This window comes from Dromiciops gliroides, chromosome 1, assembly GCF_019393635.1.
Source record: "Dromiciops gliroides isolate mDroGli1 chromosome 1, mDroGli1.pri, whole genome shotgun sequence".
Taxonomy (NCBI): Eukaryota; Metazoa; Chordata; class Mammalia; order Microbiotheria; family Microbiotheriidae; genus Dromiciops; species Dromiciops gliroides.
Genome location: NC_057861.1, coordinates 642,835,685 through 642,857,274, shown reverse-complemented (window position 1 = coordinate 642,857,274; position 21,590 = coordinate 642,835,685). Strand labels below are relative to the sequence as shown.

General features: G+C 40.1%; 1 protein-coding gene across 7 annotated transcripts in view; it reads right to left on the bottom strand.

Annotated features, from left to right (window-relative positions):
* Positions 1–6,572: 6,572 nt before the first annotated feature.
* The window catches only part of KDM4C (lysine demethylase 4C), a 430,228-nt gene continuing 415,210 nt past the window's right edge, over positions 6,573–21,590 (bottom strand). For 6 of the 7 annotated variants that reach the window (XM_043966024.1, XM_043965986.1, XM_043966007.1 and 3 more), the window contains 2 exons: positions 14,094–14,186; positions 6,573–11,433 (listed from right to left, as the gene is read on the bottom strand). In XM_043966024.1, the coding sequence (XP_043821959.1) occupies positions 11,248–11,433; positions 14,094–14,186 (279 nt within the window). In that variant the 3' untranslated portion in view covers positions 6,573–11,247. Of the gene's footprint in view, positions 11,434–14,093; positions 14,187–14,841; positions 14,867–21,590 lie in introns of all 7 variants that reach the window. The other variant, XR_006353225.1, reaches the window with a different exon arrangement.

Below are 21,590 nucleotides of genomic sequence, written 5' to 3'. Positions count from 1 at the left end.
AACTGTATCAGCAAACTGTTCCAAGAGGTGGTGGTGGTGGTGGTTGTTGTTGTTATTTAATCAGACAGAAATCGAGAGATCGTCCTACTATGAGGTGGGGGAAGGAAGTTTTCAGGAAACAAGTTGCATCATTGTATTTCTTGCTGTCTTATAGGTGGGAACTCTGCCTGCTTGTCATTCACATGCTCCTGTACTCTCATAGTATTTTTCAGCTACATTATAACTTGATTAGAGGGTAATTCAGTTATAGAAGTCTCTTGGCATAAAAGAAATTTCAATTCTTTTCATGATGCAAAGATACTATAAGGTCCAGACTGCCTTGTTATGAAAGCAATATGACCATGTGTGGTTTCAAGCAACTGTATACTTAGCTTTCCTTCCTTGTTTTTAGCGTTACCTAAGCTATATTGGTCAGAATGGAACTAAAAGATTAAGATTTTAACTTTGAGGAAATAATCTCTTTTTTCCTGCTGGCTCCAAATGTGTCTGTGTCTGTGTCTGTCTCTCTCTCATACACACACACACACACACACACACACATATATTCAGTGCAGTTATGATCAGTCAATGAACAAGTTTCTGGGTCCAGTAGAGCAAGCTCTAGTATACTTCTAGTATACTTCCTATCGGAGCCTGGCACTCCACCTTTCAACTCTGTGTTCAAAATTGCATTTATACATGGCTATTACCATGAATGCCTGCAGCTGTACCAAGACTTTTGTGACACTCTATAATAACCATTTCATAAATGTTTGCTAGGCCATTTTTTTTCTTTATTATCAAGAAAGGCTAGAGAGAGAAGGTTGGTATATTCATAAATGACTAGGAAACAAAAACTAAGACAATAATAAAACTTTAAATAAATCATTTGTTGAATTGAGTTTATCCAGAGTAGAATCCATTTAAATCATAGTTCAAGAGGGAACTTATTAAAGAATTGAGAGATAGCAGAGAGTGTGGTGGACCTTTGCTTTCATGGCTGTAGGATGTTATTGGTGAGGGAAATTCTGCAACTTAGACTCTTACAGGGTGACCTTGTAGGCCTTTAGAGGTTGAGTGACTTTTCCAGGGTCACATTGCTGCTTTATGGCCAAGGCAGGACTTGAACCCAAAGCTTCCTGACTCTGGACCCAGTCTTTTACCCACTCCACTCTCTTTCCAGAGGTCACTTTCAGCTGGGGGACTGTATGTGTGGGAGAGGAAAATAGCTCTACAGAAATAAAGCTAAAGCACCAAATGCAACATGTATTAACAAGATGAGACTTGCTAGGATGATTGTAGGAAGGGTGTGGGATCTAGGTCTGAAATGAGCATGCAGCACAGGTTGCAGCAGAAGCTTTGCCTCTAGAAGGGGCCATTGTCTATACTATTGAAAGTGCTCTCTTCAAAGTAACTAATGGGGGGCAGCTCGGAGGCCCAGTGGATAGAGCACCAGCCCTGGAGTCAGGAGTACCTGAGTTCAAATCTGGCCTCAGACACTTAACAATTACTAGCTGTGTGCCCCTGGGCAAGTCACTTAACCCCAATTGCCTCACTTAAAAAACAAAACAACAAAAAAACAACAACAAAAAAGTAACTAATGATCACTTAATCACCATATCTGATCTTTCCTCAGGCTTCCTCCTTCTGGACCTATGTGCTAGACTTGACACCACGGACCACCCTCTCCTCTAAGGTTTTGTAATATTAAGCTCTCCTGGTTCTCCTCCTCCACGTATGGTTCCTCTGTCTCCTTTGCTAAGTCATCATCCTTATCATACCCTCAAAGTTTGTGTGTATCTCAAGGCTCTATCTTGGGCCCTTGGCTCTTAACTTTGAATTTTATGCAACTTCATTAGCTTCTTTGGGTTTCATTCTCCTCTTTATGTGGATAATTGTGATCTGTGGTCTCTCTCTCTACAGCTTCAGAGCTGCCTATTGGGCATTTTGAACTGGGTGTCTCAGACATATCTCCAATTCTACCTGTCCAAAATAGGGCTTACTAGCTTTCTCTTCAGACTGTTCCAAATTTTGTCTATTTTTGTGGAAGGCACCACCATTGTTGCAGTCTCTTAGGTTGGTAACTAGCATCATTCTTTGACTCTTGACTCTTCCCCATTTTGTGAACATGGAAAAGTCACGTATCCCCTTCATGGTTCCAAACAACTAAGATTTTAAGTTTTAGATGAGTGCTGATCTACATTATTAAGGTAAGTCTTTACACCAGGAATTCACTACATTGATGAAATAAGAGGTCCAAAACCCTCATCTCCCAAATAAAAACTTTTGTCTTTAAGTACAAGTACTTTCCTCACAACAAGCCTGTGATAAAGGTAGTATATTACTATAACCATTTCCCAGATGAGGAAACTGTTGACTCAGAGGTGTTACATACCTTGTCCAAGGTCATAGAGTGACCTAAAAGTCAGAGAGGTGAGAAAAACAGTATATTATTATAACCATTTTCCTGATGAGGAAACCATAACTCAGAGGTGGTACGTACCTTGTTGAAGGTCATAGAGTGACCTACAGGTCATAGATATGATTCAAAAACAGCTCTCACACCTGTTTCCCTTCTTTCTATTCACGTGGCCACCATTCTAGTTCAGGCCTTCATCACCTTTAGATTAGACTTTTCCATAGCTTCCTAATTGGTCTCCCTCTATTAGACTGTCCTCTTTCCAATCTTTCCTCTACACAGATTCCAAAGTAACATTTGTAAATAATAATAACAATAATAGTGATAATGATAATAGCTAATGTATTCAGCACTTACTAGGTGCCAAACACTGTGCTAAGTGCTTACAATTATTATCTCATTTGATCCTCACAACAATTCTGGGAGGGAAGTGCTATTTTCCCATTTTATAGATGAGTAAACTGAGACAAAACAGCCATTAAGTTACATGCCCAGGGTCACAGAGCTAGTAGGTGACTGTGGCCAGATTTGAACTCAGATTTTCTTGACTCTAGGTCCCATACTCTATCCACTGCTCAGTCTACAGAATAGATAAGACTATGTCACTCCCCTGCTCAGGAAGCTCCAATGGCTCCCACCTGCCTCTAGAACAAAATAGAAATGCTCTGCATGACTTTTAAAGCCCTTCCCAAGCTGGCTCTACATGACTTTTTTTTTTTTTTTGGTGGGGCAATGAGGGTTAAGTGACTTGCCCAAGGTCACACAGCTAGTAAGTGTCAAGTGTCTGAGGCTGGATTTGAACTCAGGTCCTCCTGAATCCAAGGCTGGTGCTTATCTACTACGCCACCTAGCTGCCCCCTCTACCTTACCTGTTAAGGCTGGTGGTACGTTACTCTTCACACACCTGCATTCCAGCCGAACTGACCTACTTGCTGGTCCTATTACAGGAACCAGTGTCCATCTCCCATGGCCAAGTACAGGCTATTCTCATGCCTGGAATGCACTCCCCACCCCCACCCCCCACATTGTAGAATCCCAGCTCAAGTATCACCTCCTTCATAAAGCCCCACTTGCTAATTTGCCCTGCCCTCCCTTCCCCCCAATACTTTTTGTTTTGTGCATCTTTTGGACTGAATTACTTGTATTCATGCTGTTTCCTTCGCACTCCTTGATGGCAGGAACAGTTTTATTCTTGTCTTTGTAGCTCCAGTATCTAGAGCAATCTGGAACACTGTAGATAGCCATACTAGCTCATTTGTTGCTTTACACAGAACTGAGTCTTCCCCTCTAAGGTTCCATCTGTCATTTGGATGCCTGCTTATTTACATACTGTTTCCCCCTTTATAGCCTGTAGGCTCCTTGAAGGCAGGGACTGTCCTTGTATTTTTCTTTGTTTTATGCTGCCAGTGCTTAGCACGTGCCTGGCACATGGTTGGTGCTTAGTAGAGGCTTGATGATGCTCTATATACCATCTTGGTGTAATGCACTGGCCATCCCCCTTCCTGTACTGCACTCCCTCCTCATCTCTGCCTCTTCAGATCCCTAGTCTTCCTCAAGACTCAAATCAAGCACTACCTTCTACATGAACCCTTTATTTTCTATTCATCCCCCTCCCCGTGCTCTAGCACCTACCCCAGCTCTTAGTGTTCTTTTTCCAAACTTTTTTTGTTATTATTTTTGTTCAGTTGTTTAGTTGTGTCTGACTCTTCATGACCCCATTTGGAGTTTTCTTGGCAGAGATACTGGGGTGGTTTGCCATTTTTTCCCAGACCATTTACAGATGAGAAAACTCAGCAGACAGGGTAGGGTTAAGTGACTTGCCCAGGGTTACACAGCTAGTAAGTGTCTGAGGCCAGATTTAAACTCAGGAAGATGAGTCTTCCCTACTCCAGACCTAGTGCTCCATCCACTGCTCCACCTAGCTGCCACCTCCCAAACTACCTTGTATCATTTCTGTATATATTCTGTATAATTATATATGAATACGTTGCTATGGTGTTGTGGTTATTAGCCTCAGAAGCAGTAGGGTTTAAATCCCACTTGTCTGTGTAATTCTGAGTGAGTCATTTAACTTCTTAGTTCCCAAGGCAGCTCTCTAAGACTGCAAATTGTGGAGAAGACGCTTACCTGCACTGGCAAAGGGACTTTCTGTATATGTAAGTTTCCTATACCAGTAAAATCATAGGTCCACATAAATGCTGTTTCCCCCTTTATAATGTAAACTTCTTGAAGATAATATTTCACTTTTGTCTTTATAAGCACTTAATACATGATTAATGGCTGACTCACTTAATAAATGCTTGTTGAATGAATGAACGTATGAAATCCATGTTTCCTAACTGTACATTAAGCTCTCTATCTGCTGCTAAAACAGAGGGTCAAACTTGTGACCGAAGGCCCACAGAATTCCCAAGTATGGTCCCAACCACATTAAAATGTAATGGAGAAATATTTGACCAAATAAGTAAAAATATAACATAGATAATGTTTATTTGTGGTTTTCTAAGTCAGTAGGTGGCTAGCAGGGATCCATTTCAATGGAGTTTAACACCACTGCATTATATACCATGGGGTCCTTTCACATGCCCAATAATAGCATCTGGTGATGTGGTAATATAAAAGTCCTCAATACAACCCTAGTAACTGCATTCAATAAAGGCCATAGAAGGTCCCCATCCCAGGGAACAATAAGTGCAATATCTGTGAACTATTAAAGCTACTGGTAGTTGATTTTTTAACAACCATTTGACTGGAAAGGCCAACTTAAGGCTATGGCCTTGGGCCACTCACTAAAAGCTGGACCCTGGAGGAAACACAGGTAAACATATGGTCTCACTCATGTTTCTATTCCCTAGGTGTACTATACCTTTAGAAGAGAGAGGCATATGTTTCTAATCTGTCAACACTCTCTGGGCTTTGGGAGAGTTTATGCTTTCACAGAGGGTGTGGGAAACATTCTTTCAGTCAACAAGGGCTAAACTTCTTTATGACAGCTGGGTGGATTGTGTGTAAGAACATGTGGATCTTTTGAATCCCTTGGTTTTTAATTGTTGGTGCTAAAAAATCTAGCTATGCCCAAACTTTGCCACTTATGTTGCATAATGAAAATATCTTCAGACCATTGGTATGTATCTAAAATGAGTTAGGTGTGCCATTGGACCCAGGCCATGCCCTATTCATGCCTATGCTCAGGTTTTCAGAGTTATACTCAGATTTATAGGTTGCTTTAAGATGCCCGAGGACAACACTGTATCATTCTATACCTACTTTGCTTAAAGGCAAGAGCAGCATGGCAATATTATTTTACAGTGGCTAACGCTGCCCACCATTATTCTTCTAACCTCTGTAAGTTTTACTATAATGTTCTCAGTCCCAGTCAGAGCCATATTGAGTGGGAAGCAGCAGCAAGAGGACAGCACCAAGCAGAAATGGCATTCACTCTTGGATAGTTAGCTGTCTTAGGTCTTCACACTTTTATGAAGTCTTCATGTCATGTGAAGATCATTTGAAGGAACTAGGGATATTTAGACTGGAGAAGACGCAAGGTATATGATAACGGTCTTATACCTTTCATGCGGGCGAGGGGTTAGACTTGTTTGCTTTGCACCCAAAAGGCAGAGCTGACATCTATGAGTGGAAGGTGCAAAAAGGCATATAAATTGAGGCTTGGTATGAGGGAAAGTTTTCTATCAATGAGAGTTACCCAAAAGTGGAATAGGCTCTTTGGGGAGGTAGTGGGGCCCCCCAGTGGAGGCTTCATGAAATAGAGGTTTAGAGGGAAATTAAGAGGTCATCCAGTCCAACCTTCTCATTTTGCAAGAAGAAGAAGAAACTGAAGCCCAGAGAGTGATTTGCCCAACGTACAGAGCAAGCAATCAACAGAGTTAGCATTTGAACTTCCATACAGCCCATCCAGACGTGTCCCATTGCACATGAGATGACTACTTGCTGGGTTTGTTGTTGTAGTAATTCATTTTCAGTTTAGGATCAACTAACAGCGTTGAGGGAAATCGTTTCTGTCTCTGAAATTCCAGCCATTATTGCAACTCATTATATACTTATCTGTGAGACTTAGGTTAATAATTGATCTGTCTCTGATGTTTCTCTGGCTGTGTAAAGAGAAGGGAAAAAATTCACTAAGAAGGAAAACAAGATCCATTTAATTTTGCTTTTATTTCAAACATACTTAAATAAACTGTTTTGATATATGCCAGGCAAATTTTATGAAACCCTCCAACTTCATGAGAAAGAAATGGCAATTAGAATTACATTAGAATTGTCACAGCTAAGCAATTTTTTTTAAGGCTAAGGGGACTTCAACCCATTTCACGGTACCAAAAAATAAAAAATAAAAAAGCAGTCAGTGTAACACCAAGAAATTAAAATTACAATTACGGTGTCATACAACAAGTGAAAAGCTTTAACGGTCTGGTCTGAGAACTAATAACCACTTCACAAAGAATGCAGTGAAGTAAAGAGATGGGTTTCTCAACAGCAAAGGAGCTCATTATTCCTAGAACTGTTTTTTCTAGCACTGTATACAGCTGTACTCAGTTAGGAGACCATTTGTTAGGTATGACCATGAAAAACAGCTGTATTTAAGATTAAAATGGACTCTGCTCATTTTCTTCCTGTGGCAGCCAATCAGAAATCTTGTTGACAGGCCAACTTGTTCAGAATGGATAATCCTATTTTGATTAAGCCCTCTAATGCCTTACACAGACCTACTTTCCTGGCAAACAACCGGGAGATTCAGGTTGGCTCTATTCAAAATCTGCAAGAATCAAAATCAAAAGAAAGAGGACAGAATGGGGTAGTTTGATGTGGTACAAAAATAAAGTGGTAAAGGTGGTGTTCTTTGTTCAGGAATATAAAAACCCTATTGTTCTGCCATTTGCACAGTTCAAAGGGAAACTTCACATAGGGAAGAACTTCTGATTTGGTTCACTAGGTTTAATGCGGTAAGGGGCTTTAGAAGTCACCTAATCAAATGCTTTCATGTTATAAGAGAAGAAACTGAGGCCCAGAGAGGCTGACAGATTTAATCGGGGTCACCAAGGTCATAGGTAGTAAGCCAAATGTTTATCCCCTGACAATAAATCTAATACTCCTTCCACTAAATCAAAGCTAGGTAAGGAACCTAGGTTCTAATCCTGTCTTTGTCAATAACTTGCCTCTGGCACTTAAAATCATGCAACTCAATTCAATCCAACATGGATTTCTTAGGTTCCTATTATATAGAAAGCACTATTCAAGGCACTAGGGATACAGAGACAAAAATGAAACAGTCCCTGCCCTCAAGGAGCTTACATCCTACTAGGAGATATAAGATAAATACAAGATAACTGGAAGTGGGAGAGAGCACTAGCAACTAGGGGGATTAGGAAAGACTTTCCTTGAGAGATGGCACCTGAGCTGAGCCTTGAAGGAAATGAAGGATTCTGGGACAACGGGGAGGAGGATATGTATCCTACACATGGAGGGGACCTGAAACACTGGTTTCAAGAAGCAGCTAGTAGGCCAATTTGGTGAAAGGGGGTGGCGTGAAATAAGCCAGAGGCTGGAATCAGATTGTATAGGCCTTCAAGGACTAGCTAGCTGAGGAGTCTGCATTTTTTCCCAGAGGAAAAGGGCAACCACTGAAACTTCTTTAGCAGGGAAATAACTTGGTCGGGAGATCATTTGGGAAGGTATTGCAATAGTTGAGGACAGAGGTGATATGCATTGCCCCTAGGTGCTTGGCTGGCATGCTGGCTGTATGTGTGAAGAGAAAGAGACCAATATAAGGGTTGATGCAGAGTCTGAATAGAGAAAAGCTAACTAATTGTATGTGGTGTGTTAACATGGAGTAAAGGGTCAAAAACCTGAAGTTTTGAACTTGAGTACTGCCCTCAAAAGATAATAGGAAAGTGTTGAGGAAGGTTAGGTTTGTGGTGGAAGAAAATGTGTTGTTTTGAACAAAATGAATTTGAGATGCCTAGAATCAGGCGATTAGAGATATGTAGTAAACAATTGGTGATGCAGAAATGGACCTGAGAAGGTAGCTTAGGGATGAATATATATATTTGGGAGGCATCTTTGTAGAGATAATAATTGAACCTAGGGTAGCTGATGAGATTATCAAGAGAGAATATAGAGGGGCAGCTAGGTGGTGCAGTGGATAAAGCACCAGCCCTGGATTCAGGAGGACCTGAGTTCAAATCTGGCTTCAGACACTTGACACTAGCTATGTGACCTTGGGCAAGTCACTTAACCTTCATTGCCTTGAAAGAAAAAGAAAAAAAGAGATAGAGAGAGAGAAAAGAGTTCAGAACAGTCTTACAAAGATAGCCACTACATGGTGGTGTGACCTAGATCCAGCAAAACTGACTGAGGAGTGGTTAGACAGGTGGGAGAAAAACTGGGGAAGAGGCTCATCATAGAAGTCAAAAGAAGTATATAAGATGCTCAACAGCTTAAAAAGCTACAGAAAGGATAAAGAGGATATTGAGAAAAGGCAATAGCAATTTGTTGTTTATTTAGCAATTAAATGATTATTGGTAAACTTGGAGAGAAGAACTTCAGAGGATTAGGGGGGAAGAAGCAAGATTGGAAGGGGTTGAGTAATAGGAGATAGAGAAATGAAAACGACATAATACAATGTAAGTAGCAAGGGGTCTTAAGTCAGAGCACCTTGATTCAAGTCCCACCCACTACCTATATGACCTTGGGCAAATTATTTCACTTCTCTCCACCTCAGCTATCTCATCTGAAAAATGAGGGGGTTAGGCTGGATGGCCTTTAATGTCCCTTATAGCTCCGATACTCTAGATGGATTCTTCTAGGAGTTTGGCTATAACAGATAGTAGACACCTATTAAATAGGTTGAGGGCATAATAGGATTAAGTGAAAGTTTGTAAAGATAGAGGATATACCACATGCCTATAGTCTATAAAGAAGGAAATGGTATCTAAAAGGAGATTGAAGATGAGAAAAGGGATGGCTGAAGGTGCAAGCTCTCAAAAGAGACTAGGGTCAGGGAGATGGCACCAAAGGCACAAATAGATGGCTTGGCACTGGTAAAGGGTCTCTTTACCAAAAGTTTTTACTCATCAGAGGCTGGAACAAAGCAAGACAAGATGGAAGATTATGTTGGGGGGTTTGGAAATATAGTACAGGAGAGAAAAGGAAATTTATACCAAAGGGCCTTTATTTTGTCAGTAAAGTATAGACAAAGTCCTCTCCTGAGGACGAGGGGAGGATGCGATACAGGAAGCTTGAAGAGAGAAGAAAAGTTTTAGAATGACTGTTCTGAGGAAGAGTACTAGAGAGAAAGATACGGTAACATAAATATATGGAGGGCCTACTCAGTGTGGCCATGTGACCCTTCAGTGGTTGAGCAGCATATGAGCAACAACAGAGAAGGTTCACAGGATCGCAGACTTGGAGCTGCAGGGATTGCTTTGAATTATTCTAGCTCAACCTCTTCATTTTACACATAAGGAAACAAGCCCAGAGAGGAAAGGCGACTTGCCTACAGCATAGGTAACAGGACTTGGATTTGAACCCACATATTCCTGAATCCAAGTCCATGCCCTATCCACTACACTATGCTTCTTCTAATAAAAAGGGAAACCCAGTGTAAATAAGGGTCACACCTTCAAATTTAGTACCCCTGTTTCAAAGGAGAAGCTAAGAAAGACACCAGGTTAAGTTGGTGCTTTGGGAAAGCAGATTTGTTTACTTTTTATAAAGTAACATTAAATCCCTAGTCACATGCTGATACAGGTGGTCTGCGGCAGTTCATAAAGCCATCAACCTAGAACCTCTTCTCAAGACTGATTGTTTTTTTAAACTGAAACAGAGTCAGGGAGGTAACTAACCACACCAGAGGACAGTGGGCTGGAGCAACATGGAATTGTTTATTTTTAAACACTAGTACATTTGCAGGCTGTTTAAAAAGGAAAATCATATTATATTAGTTCAAAACTAGCCATGTAAGCATATATATTTAAACTCTAATTTTACAAACACATAATGAAAGAAACCTGTATTTTACAAATATCTATTTGGAATAAGCATTACGGAAAAAAAAAGTGTTTAAAAATAACTGCCCCAAATTTCCCTCTTTAAATATACAAAAAACCAAAACCAAAACCAAAGTCCAGATAATTCATAAGAATTCTTCCCTAAAAGCCAAAAAAACATTCACAAAGGCCAACAATGCAGTCCCCATCAGACACAATCAAGAGCAAGAGTGATATAAAAAATGTAACAGCTTTGTACAAGTACAGCACAGGTGCATAATGTCTCAGCACCAGACGTGCTGTCTTTGTTTTAAAAATGTTTTATAAAAACTTCCATTTAAAACAAACAAGTTAAAGTCCTTCCCTGACTGTGGAAAATACTCAAATCTCTCTCTTCCTACCTTGTATAAAGACTTCTGGCCCTCAGGGGAGTGGGGGGGGGGGGGAGGTAGGGGGTAAGATAGAGAGTCCAACAAAAGTTTCCTGTCTGAAAGCCCTAAGTCAGGCTTTGTCCAGAGTTCTTCCGTGCTTGGGGTTTCTTTTTAGATGATGTCTGTATTGACTATGATTCCCTCTCACTCGGGCAAATTGATCCAGAATCATACAAAATTACTGCTTGTGGGTGAGAGGGAGACTGGGAATGATCTTCAATTGATGTGCCAAATCCACAGTGTGCATTCAAACTTTCTTTGTGGCCCCAAACTAGAAGTCTGACTCATTACCCTCAAAAGACACAGCCTGACCCTCATCTCACTGAAGCATGTTGCTACGGCGACGACGGCTGGGCATCCGTTGTCACATCTCTACTTCCTTGGTGGCCATTGCTAGGATTCTCTGGGTGGCCTAGTTATTCTCTAGACCCTTCTGGCACTTCTTCTGAAATGAACTCTTTAAGAATGTGCGGTACACAGGGTCATCGACGTATTCGTTTTTAAACCTGGAGCTTAACATTCGCTGCCTCTTCTTTTCTCCTTGAATTATGTCGGCTCCATAAAATGTGTCTTCAAACCGCATATCAGAAGCTGTGGACTAAAAACAGGCATTACTCAGGTTGAAGATTTCATTTTCCAAAAGGCCATGACATTTTGGCAAACACCACCCACAGGAATGGAAATTGATCTGATTTATGCAGATGGGAGTCAGAGTGCACTGGGGACAACAGAAAAGACATGTTAATGAAGTCCTCAATCCTGGGACAGCAGGATTTCAGAACTAGAAGATACTCTTGCCGTGTTTTACAGATGAGGAAATTAGGGTCCACAGGGGTTAAGTGGACTATGTGGCTTTTTCCATGACGCTCCAAGGGAGCTACCTAAGGGCTACAAACACATTTTAGGTTTGCTTTCTTAGCCTCCTCAATCAGTTTTCCAGAGCTGCTTGCTCAAGTAACCTAAGACATTATATTTAATGATGGCAAAGTACATGAAGGAGCATATGATATAACCCTTTATTCAAGGTGACTGAGATGGATGCATGGTTTAGAGGCCTCGGACAAATGCAGCCAAGAGATGGCAAAGCCAAAAATAACAGAGCAGCCACTGAGGGACCATTGCTGGCAATTAAATAATAAAGTGACAAAAAAGGGAATTAAAAACTATTCCCTGCTGTGTAATAAGATAATTGTCTTTCAAAAGCAATCCACTTCCGTGGGAGATTGCCAAATCTTACCAAGATGCAAATGCTAGAATCAAACAGAGGGGGGTCCGTGGCTTGCTTCCCTTTTCTCCTCCCCAAATCAGTGACAAGCATTTTAATTTTGCTTTGGCAGGATGCTACTGCTGAACTATCTTTCACTTTTATAAAGGCTAGAGTTATCACAGGAGAAAATAAAATATCTCTGAAAGTGTTACCACTGTGAAGGCACAGCAAAAGCCAGCTTCTCAAATGCAATAATAAAACCAATTTACCAGTAGCTACAGTTAATTATGCACTGTTGCTATGGTAATTCTCTGAGACAATAAAAAGTAATGGGGCTGTTTCTGAAGTTAGGAGAAAATAACCCATCACAATCACTGAGGTGGACTGCTGCTGCTTGTGAAAAATGTCTCCTCAGATGAGCTTGTGTGAGAGGAGAGAGTAGAAATCAGAACCTGAAGGTATCTCCATATAGCTTACTAACCTTTTATGGAGCATAACGGTCCACATAGTACTTTCAGAGGATCACAGGTTCATTGATTTCGAGCTAGAAGACATCTAATCTAACTCTCTTAATTTAAGATGAGGAACCGAGGCCTATACAGGTTAAGTGACTTGTTTAAGGTCACAAAAGGAGGAAATAGAGCCAGAATTTGAACTCAACCCCTCTCATTCCAGATTCAGCCCCCTCCCACTGTATCTGTAATACTTCTAGAGTCCATAATTGTGTGTGTGTGTGTGTGTGTGTGTGTGTGTGTGTGTGAGAGAGAGAGAGAGAGAGAGAGAGAATGAATTAGAAGTCTGACATCCTCAAAAAACACATCTTGGACCTCATCTCAGTGAAGCATGTTATTATAATGTCAGCTGGTCATTTGTTAAATACAAAAGAGAAGGAAAGGTTTTTAACAATGGGAACATGTAATCATGTGAGTCAATAAACTGAACTAAACCCAATTTAGGGATATTTCTTTGGCCATTGGAGATATTCAATGAGCTCCTGTCCATTTCTTTCTGAAGGTCTGTTTTTCTGACCCTGCTTAATTGTATAACATAAAATGTGTTTCCAAATAGGTCAGTGACCCAACCTATAATATATGTGACATTACATAGATTCTCTTTGCCATGTTTTTGTCTTTGGCGGGGGGGGGGGGGGGGGGGGGGGGGGGCGGCAGGGTTCTGAAATGTTTTCTTTGAGAAAGAGGAAAGCAGGAAGTGCAAAGGTGGATGTTTGAGTCAATTGCTCTGAATAACTCTTTGAAGTTGATTTGAGATGATGTCAACTATGAAGGGTTCTTGAAGGATTTGAGGCCAAATCTATTATGGAACAAAGCAATTATCCAAGGAGGAAGAAAAAAAGAAAACACTTCATTTAATGGTATTAGGGGGATGGTACGTTAAGTCGAAAATACTCAGCTGTTGTGCCTTGTATAGAAATGTGGATTTTTTTTTAAAAGGTCTGGAAAATAATTTTAGAGGTTATTTGCTCTAGTCCTCATCAAGTAAACTAGGTCTTTAAAAACAGGCTCTAAAAAAGGCAAAACCACAGAAAATGAGGCAACCATTTCTATCAGCTTAAAAGAGAATTCCTTTCAAAGGCTATAGAGGACTTACAACACTAAAAGGTCATTCAGGCCTGCTGGACCTTTGATGGGATGTTTGGATAATGCCTTAAATGGGGCAGTTGATTTTCTTTTTTCTTGTACCTCCTTCCCTACAAATGAGTTTTCTTTTGCTCATGTAGATTGTCTATATTTTTCCAAGGATGTATTTTTTTGCACAGGGTGAATGGCATTACTGTTAATCTCAATTCTCTTGACTGCACTATTTTTAAAGGAATTCTCCTCTGAAAGAACCAGTTGACTGAATCAGTTCATGAATGAGGAAGCCATTTTGCTATTCATAGTCAAAGGTAGTATGAAGGAACTTTTTCTGGGGGGGAGAATTTAGTCCAGACCTGTAATTTTATCAGTGTCAGGGATTCTTAGTTGTGAGTTTAGGAAATGAAGAGAGAGAATGAACACAAGTAGCTATGGCAGACATTTTCTAGCACTTACAAATCGAGCTTTCACTCTTTTGGGCAACTCTTCATCTAAAGTGTAGATGTCTTCTCTCTTCATTGCAATCTGGGATCCATCTTCAAATTCAACCTAACCAAAAATGTAAATTAAAAAAAATGAACAGTTACAATTCATAAGAAGGACAGTAAAAAGAAAGAAATACAGGCACCAATGAACATGGCAAAAGAAGTGAAAGTCACTGTTATCTTCTTGGTTGACTTTACCTAGCTCCTAACAAAAATTCATTTTCTCAGACTAAAATTCTTGAAAATTAGGTTCTTGGAAGAGGAGATATGAAAATTGCATTCCCTAAAGCAAAAACAAAGGCGAAAAGTAGTTGCAGCTCAAATTATTTCTCAGAATACATGATTATAGCAAATTTAGGAATCAGACTTGTTGCAAACAGGCTGGGTTAGCCCATCTGGGTCATTTATTTCTTTAACAAGCTATGACAACGTAAAAAGGGGAGCTGTTTTTCTTTCAGAAGGAAAAAGATAATGTATATCATGGTGTAAAAATCCACCTAAACCAAATTCTTATTTCAGTTGCAGCCACATTAAAATTTTACCTTCCAACCTCATGTTAGCCAAGCTCTATCTAAGTGGCTGGGAATATCTTACGGTAGTTTGCCATTATCTGTAAATTAGATTGTATGTGATTTGTTAAATGAATGAACATCATCTAAAATGGAGATACTTTTACATCATTTCCAATTTACTGAGGGCAGAAATTAATTTCAACATACCACATTTCACGGTTATAGAAGGCCACTGCAGAGAAAGGGAGAATGGAAAAAAAGACCAGTTATATTGAATCTGATGCATTTTCTTAAAAATGCTCATCACAGGTGAAGAGCTTTATCATACTTAAATTCTGATTTAGTCCAATAGCATCCCTTTTGCAGAAAATAAGAATAAACACAAAGTTAGACGTAGGAATTGCTGCTTGGGGAGGAGGGGATGATGAGCCAATAATTATGCTATACTTTGGCCTGGCCAGGTCACATGCATTATTAAAATGAGTTCTTGTTATCATATTATAGGAAATGGCATAGAGCAGAAGAGAAGCAATCAATTTGGTGAGAAGCTTGGAGAATATGCTAAGACGAGGCGATGTTTTTCCTGACTAAGAGAAAATTTAGGAAGGGACATGACAGCTGTTTTTCTAGTACTTGAAATGCTTTCATGTGAAAGAGGATATACTGTTCAATTCAACAAAATGACTGGGAAGGTTTTGTTTGTTTGTTTGTTTTGGATCATTTAGAGATTTCAAAAACCAAAAAGTGAGTTATTAACTATGAACCCCTTTGGTCATTCCCTGGTGAGAATGATTGGGCAGGAAAATAAAAGTAAAGATAATAACAAAATGGGAACTCCGTGGAATTCAAAACAACTTTTGTAGGGGAGGTAATTTTTATTATTAGACAGTAAACTCCATGAAGGCAGGGAATGTATCCTTTCTAAATTATGTGGCTACCCCAGGGCTCTGCCAAGAGTAGAGATTTGATAAAATATATTTTTATTGAGTTGATTTAGTTTTAATTTTTAAGCTATCAGTATATACACACAAAGCCATTTTTTATATAGCCTAGCTGAAGATGGTCCTGATGATCACTGGTCTTAAATATATAAGCTACTCATTTTGGTTTTTTTGTTTTGTTTTTGTGAGGCAATTGGGGTTAAGTGACTTGCCCAGGGTCACACAGCTAGTAAGTGTCAAATGTCTGAGGCTGGATTTGAACTCAGGTACTCCTGAATCCAGGGCTGGTGCTTTATCCACTGCACCACCTAGCTGCCCCTACAAGCTACTCATTTTAAGAATTTTCACCTCCATAAAATATGAGAATGGTTTATGCATGCATCCTTGAAAATGAAATGGGAGCAGGTAGACTTTAACAGATGGTTTTCTATAGCTAATCACATTTTCACAGACACATAACTATTTGCAGTATAGAGATTAGAAGACCCCAAGTCACTCAGTTGCTCAATAAGCTCCAGTGATTCCCTACTACCTCTAGGATCAACCAATCAATCAAGCAATAAATATTAAGCACTTAATGGCACTGTGATAGTTTTGGGTTTTTTTAAGTGCCCTCAAGAAGCTTACATTCTGATTCTATTAGGTAAGACATATCCACACTAATGTAATAAAGTAATAGCAGGGAGGAGGGAGTAACTGTTGTTGGGCATTTAAAGGTCTTTCCAACCTGGCTGCAGCCTAGCTCTGTAGCCTTATTACATAGGACTCCCAGGGCAGCTAGGTGGCGCAGTGGATAGAGCACCGGCCCTGGATTCAGGAGGACCTGAGTTCAAATCCAGCCTCAGACACTTGACACTTACTAGCTGTGTGACCCTGGGCAAGTCACTTAACCCCAAATGCCTCACCCCCCAAAAAAAATTTTTAAAAAAAGATTACATAGGACTCCCTTTCATGCACTCTAAAACCCAAACACACTGGCCTTTTTGCTGTTCTCTATACACCATGTTCCACCTCTTCCCTTTGTGCCTTTTTCTTTGTTACTCACCAAGCCTGGACTGGGCTCTCCACTGACCTCTACCTCTTAGAATCACTCGTTTCCTAAAAAGCCCAGCTCCGGTACCAGATCTGATGTGAAACCTTGTCTGACTCACTGGGTGGTTAACACCCCCTTGCCAAATGACCTTACACTTACTCTGTATATGTTTTGCATGTATTCATATGTATACATGCTCTCCCTGATAGTAAGCTCTTGGAGAACAGGAACTGTTTCCTTGTGTTTTTGTATCTCTGGTGTTTAGGCATACTGTAAATGATTAATAAATGCTTTTTCATTTATTGATCAATCCCATTCTGTCTACCGTCTTTTGATTTAATATAAAAGATTTGATTTTGTGGAACAAAAGGCAGCCTTAAATGTTCCCATCAAACAAAAACATATCCTATAGAAACATTAGAGTCATACAAGATTTTATGATAGCTGCTACCACAAGGAGAAATTTGTCTAATGATCTGCTGAGAATCAATGTAATACACTAAAAGATTAAGATGCTCATGAAAAGTGCCAAATGTCCAAACATAAGAGTTCTTTCCCATCAGTGCTGAGCTTCTCCAAATGTCATTTGCAAAGGGCATTGTATTAATTAGACTGATTCCTTAATAGCTAGGATGACTCCTCAATGAAATCCCTAGTCATTCAAAAAAGTTCAGCTCAACCATTCACAGTGGAAAAACAAAGTGAATGACATGTGTAACGCCCAAATTATAACATCAGCCCCCTAAATTAATCTAATATTACATATATCTCAGACAGATGTTTCAAGGGGATCATTAGCTGGCTCCAAAATTGGATAGGAGGATATGGGAACAGACTATATTTCGGAAACTGTACAGCACTTTAAACGACTACAGGCTGCCCTTTGAGGCAAATGCAATTAAAACAAACAAACAAACAAATTTCTCACAATGATTCTAACATGGCTGAAAAACAAGAAATACCAGTCTCAGATTAAATCAAAACCATAGGCGATCCAAAGAACGATGGAGAAACACATGCATGTAAGTAGCAGCCTCTGAAGGAATCCAATCCAGTAGACATTTATTAAGGGCCTACTATATGGCAGGCACTGTGCTAAGTGCTGGGGATACCAATACTAAAAGAAAGGCAGTCTCTGCCCACAAGGAGCTTATAATCTAAAGGGGGAAGGGGGCCGGGGGAGAGAGAATGACACATGAAAAGAGACAAGAAAGGGCAGGGGAGGGAACATCAGGGAAAACCCAGCATCGAGGCATCCTGTGCTTTGGAATTTCCAAAAAACTGGTAGGCCAGCAGATGCAAAGTGGATTGAGTCCAGTTTCTGCCCTCTACAAGGGCAGGCTTTGGTACTCCACCCTTTCTGACACTGTTATCACTAGCATTTGCTTGGCACAGTGCTTGGCACATAGGTATAAAAAATGCTTGGTGACTGACTGCATGTTTGATCTGCATTCGTGTGCCCACAATGAAGGGATCATAAAATCATCTAGACACTAAAGCCACTCATTCATTATGCAGAATCGCACATTGTAATGTAGCAAACAAATGGTATCTATCATCATAGTTGGTGATGAACCTAATCCGAAAGCTAGCAACATATTTTAATGTCTAAGGTGGTGCTTGAACTGAGTCTTGAAAGAAATGAGGAAGGTTAACAGGCAGGGACAGAAGGCATAGCAGTCCAGTCAGGGTGAAAAGCACAGAAATGGGAGATGGGGTGTCTTTGTGCAGAATAGTTCATGGTGTGTTCTTCACTTTTGCATTCGCTGCTGAATTAAAGTTTCATACTCATTTCTTTTTTCTGCTCTTTAATAATAGCAATTCTCATAAGAGTTAGGATTAGCACTTAGAATTTTCACAGCACTCTGACCTCTTTGAAATACTTAATGTACCCCAATTTTCTTTAAGTCAAGTAACAGAACAGTAGCTCAATATATTGAGAGCACTGGACTTGGGCAATCAGACAATCTGAATAAAAGTTCAGTTCCACTACATATTAGCCATGTGATCTAAGGCAAGTCGCCTAAACTCCTTGAGACTCATTTTTTTAAAATCTATAAAACAGTTAAACTTCCTACCTCTTGGAGTAAAGAAAAAATGAAAATGAGGAAAAGCTAATAGTAACTTTAGTGAAAAAGTACTACAGAAATGTGAACTGTTAACTATCATCACTTATACCAGTACTTATCTTGTGAATTCCATCAAGTCTCTGAATACCATTTCCTTTACTTGAGTTTCAAGGAAAAGACTGAAGTCAATAAAACACAGGAAACCTTTTGCTGTATTTAAGTGTGTATATTTCAACACATCAAAACTTCCCATGCCATATTTGAAACACATTATTCTGTGCACGATATAGAAGGTAAGAAAAGCAAGTCACAAAGTTCAAAGATGACTTCATAGAAGAATGAATTTTTAGTGTTCCTCTGTGACCCCCCTTCCTGCTCTGCCCCCTCCCCATGAGATACTCTTATGTGGAACTGAACATAGTTACCTTTTTTCAATGTAAGACTTTGGCCTCTTACCCGATAATTTTCTCATTGCCCTGAAGTCTTGGCACCATTACCATTAAAAGAAGATCATGGTCCTAACAACTTGACACTATCCCTGCCATGCTGGAAAAGAGGCTTGCCCTCCTTCCTGCTCCTCTCTACTCACCTCCTCACTGTCACCTCCCTAAATGCTCATTTCTCCTAAGCACCATCTGCTTATATGAGTACTCTCAATGAAGCAAGGCATTCCTTTCAATGTGTCTTCCATTAAACCAAGAAAAAGTTTATTTCCATTTTTTTCAAACATCTCCAAACATCATTAATTACTGCATCTGGCATTGTGCTCCAGTGCCAGATGCAGTTCTGTATAACCCACTTTTCCACTTAAGCTTTTACTCCTTATCAGTCTTGACACGAAGTCTTTGCTGATATAAGCAGCCTTATCACTCTCAAACTGGATTTTAACTTAACAGGCCTGGAACTTCAAGCTTTTTTCATTCTTTGCCTAAGTCTCCCTATTGTCATACTACTCCTTAGCTTAAGAATAATTCTGTCCTTTTACTGTTTCACTGAATATCTGGTCATACTTGGACACTAGTGAACAACATCATTGGCTTTTTTTGAAGCAAGATGATTTTGCTGGGTGTGACACAAAACTCCCTCATGTTATCTCTATGTGTATATATGCTATGTAGTAACATACAGATCACAGATAAATAATAGGCTGACTCATCTGAGATGAGCTACCTTTTATGTTCGCTTTTAAAATAAGGGAGCAAAGGGGACAGCTAGGTGGTGCAGTAGATAAAATACCAGCCCCAGATTCAGGAGGACCTGAGTTCAAATTCGGCTTCAAACACATGACATTTACTAACCGTGTGACCCTGGGCAAGTCACTTAACCCTTAGTTCTCCACAAAAAATAAAATAAATGAGCAAAGAACCGGGGAGGGGAGTGTGTGTGTGTGTGTGAGAGAGAGAGAGAGAGAGAGAGAGAGAGAGAGAGAGAGAGAGAAAGTATGGAGGGGGTAGATCTATTCCTCACCCCCAATCCTAGGTACACTTTACTGCCCCAATGCAGAAGCACATGAAAACAACACATTGTCCTTTTATTTTATTTTTTCTTTTTCCTGAGAACAAGTTAGAGACCAGAGACAAGAGAATGAGTTTTCTCAGTTCCAGAATGTCCCAAGCAGCTGGGGCCATTATGGAATATCTTGAAGAAGCACATAAAAACTACATGTGCTTGCCCAAGTGTCCTACACAAGTGTCATTGCACCATTCCTGGTTAGGGGATGAGAACTTCTAAGTAGCTTAATCATGACATCTAAGCATCTAGTCAGAGAAGGGAGATTTTCTGAGTACTCTCAGACCTGAAGATTGCCTCAAGAGTTAGTCTAAATTCAATAGTTCGAAGATCTGGCCTTTTAGAAAGACAAAGTTGTACCTAAGCAGTATGCCTCTTAAAGAGAGAAGAGGATTAGCCTCATAGCCCCAGCAACTAAAGGACTGGTAAGGGAGTGAAGCCACAAAAGGGAACAGAAGACCTGTATTTTGTTCCCTTCTATTACTATGAGTTATTAAGATGACAGTTTCACTGGGAAGAGGTTTGTCTGGGTGTCTGAAAGTGTATCTGCCTTGTGGGAAAAGTCCAAAAGTTGGGGGAGAGGATAAGACCATGTGGGATACAGGGATTCACCAGAAAGTCAGGAGCTCCCTTCATATCTCCCAACTTGAATCTTCTGCCAAAGGAAATTGAAAATACTGGATGGCAGAGTGTTTAGGAGCCTAGCCTATTGCCATTATGTCTTTTAGGACCTTGGTGAAAAAGCAGGACCCAAAGGAAAAGAAAGAGAATTGTGTTCATTTTAAGGGCTTTGTTCATTTATATATTGTCTCTTTGTTTATGGACTTCTTTTTGTTCTTTGCATCTTCTGCATTTTATGTGGGGTGAAAGAAAGGGAGTCCTGATGCTTCTTCTTCTTCTTCTTTTTTTTGCAGGGCAATGAGGGTTAAGTGACTTAACACAGCTAGTAAGTGTCAAGTGTCTGAGGCCGGATTTGAACTCAGGCCCTCCTGAATCCAGGGCCAGTGCTTTTTCCACTGTGCCACCTAGCTGCCCCTTTGATGGCACTTCTTACCTTGAATGATTGTACAGGCAATGGGGGCTCTGTTACCCAAATCTGTGGAAACCTAGACACAAGCTGTACAGAGACTTTCCAGAGGAAACGCTGGATGGAGGTGAAGACAATAGAAAGCTAAAGACAATATGACATTTTGAAGGACACTCCCAAGATCAGAAATTGTTTATGTGAGCTCAGGCTTTGGGGACCCTGGGCCTCAGTTTACACTTTGATGTCTGTAATATAGGCAGCTGCCATAATCCACACACAAGAGCATAGGTTTAAAGTTCAAGAGACTTTAGGGATCTATCTAATCTAATTCCATAATTTTTAGATAAGTTAAAATGAGAACCAGAGAAGGTAAGTCA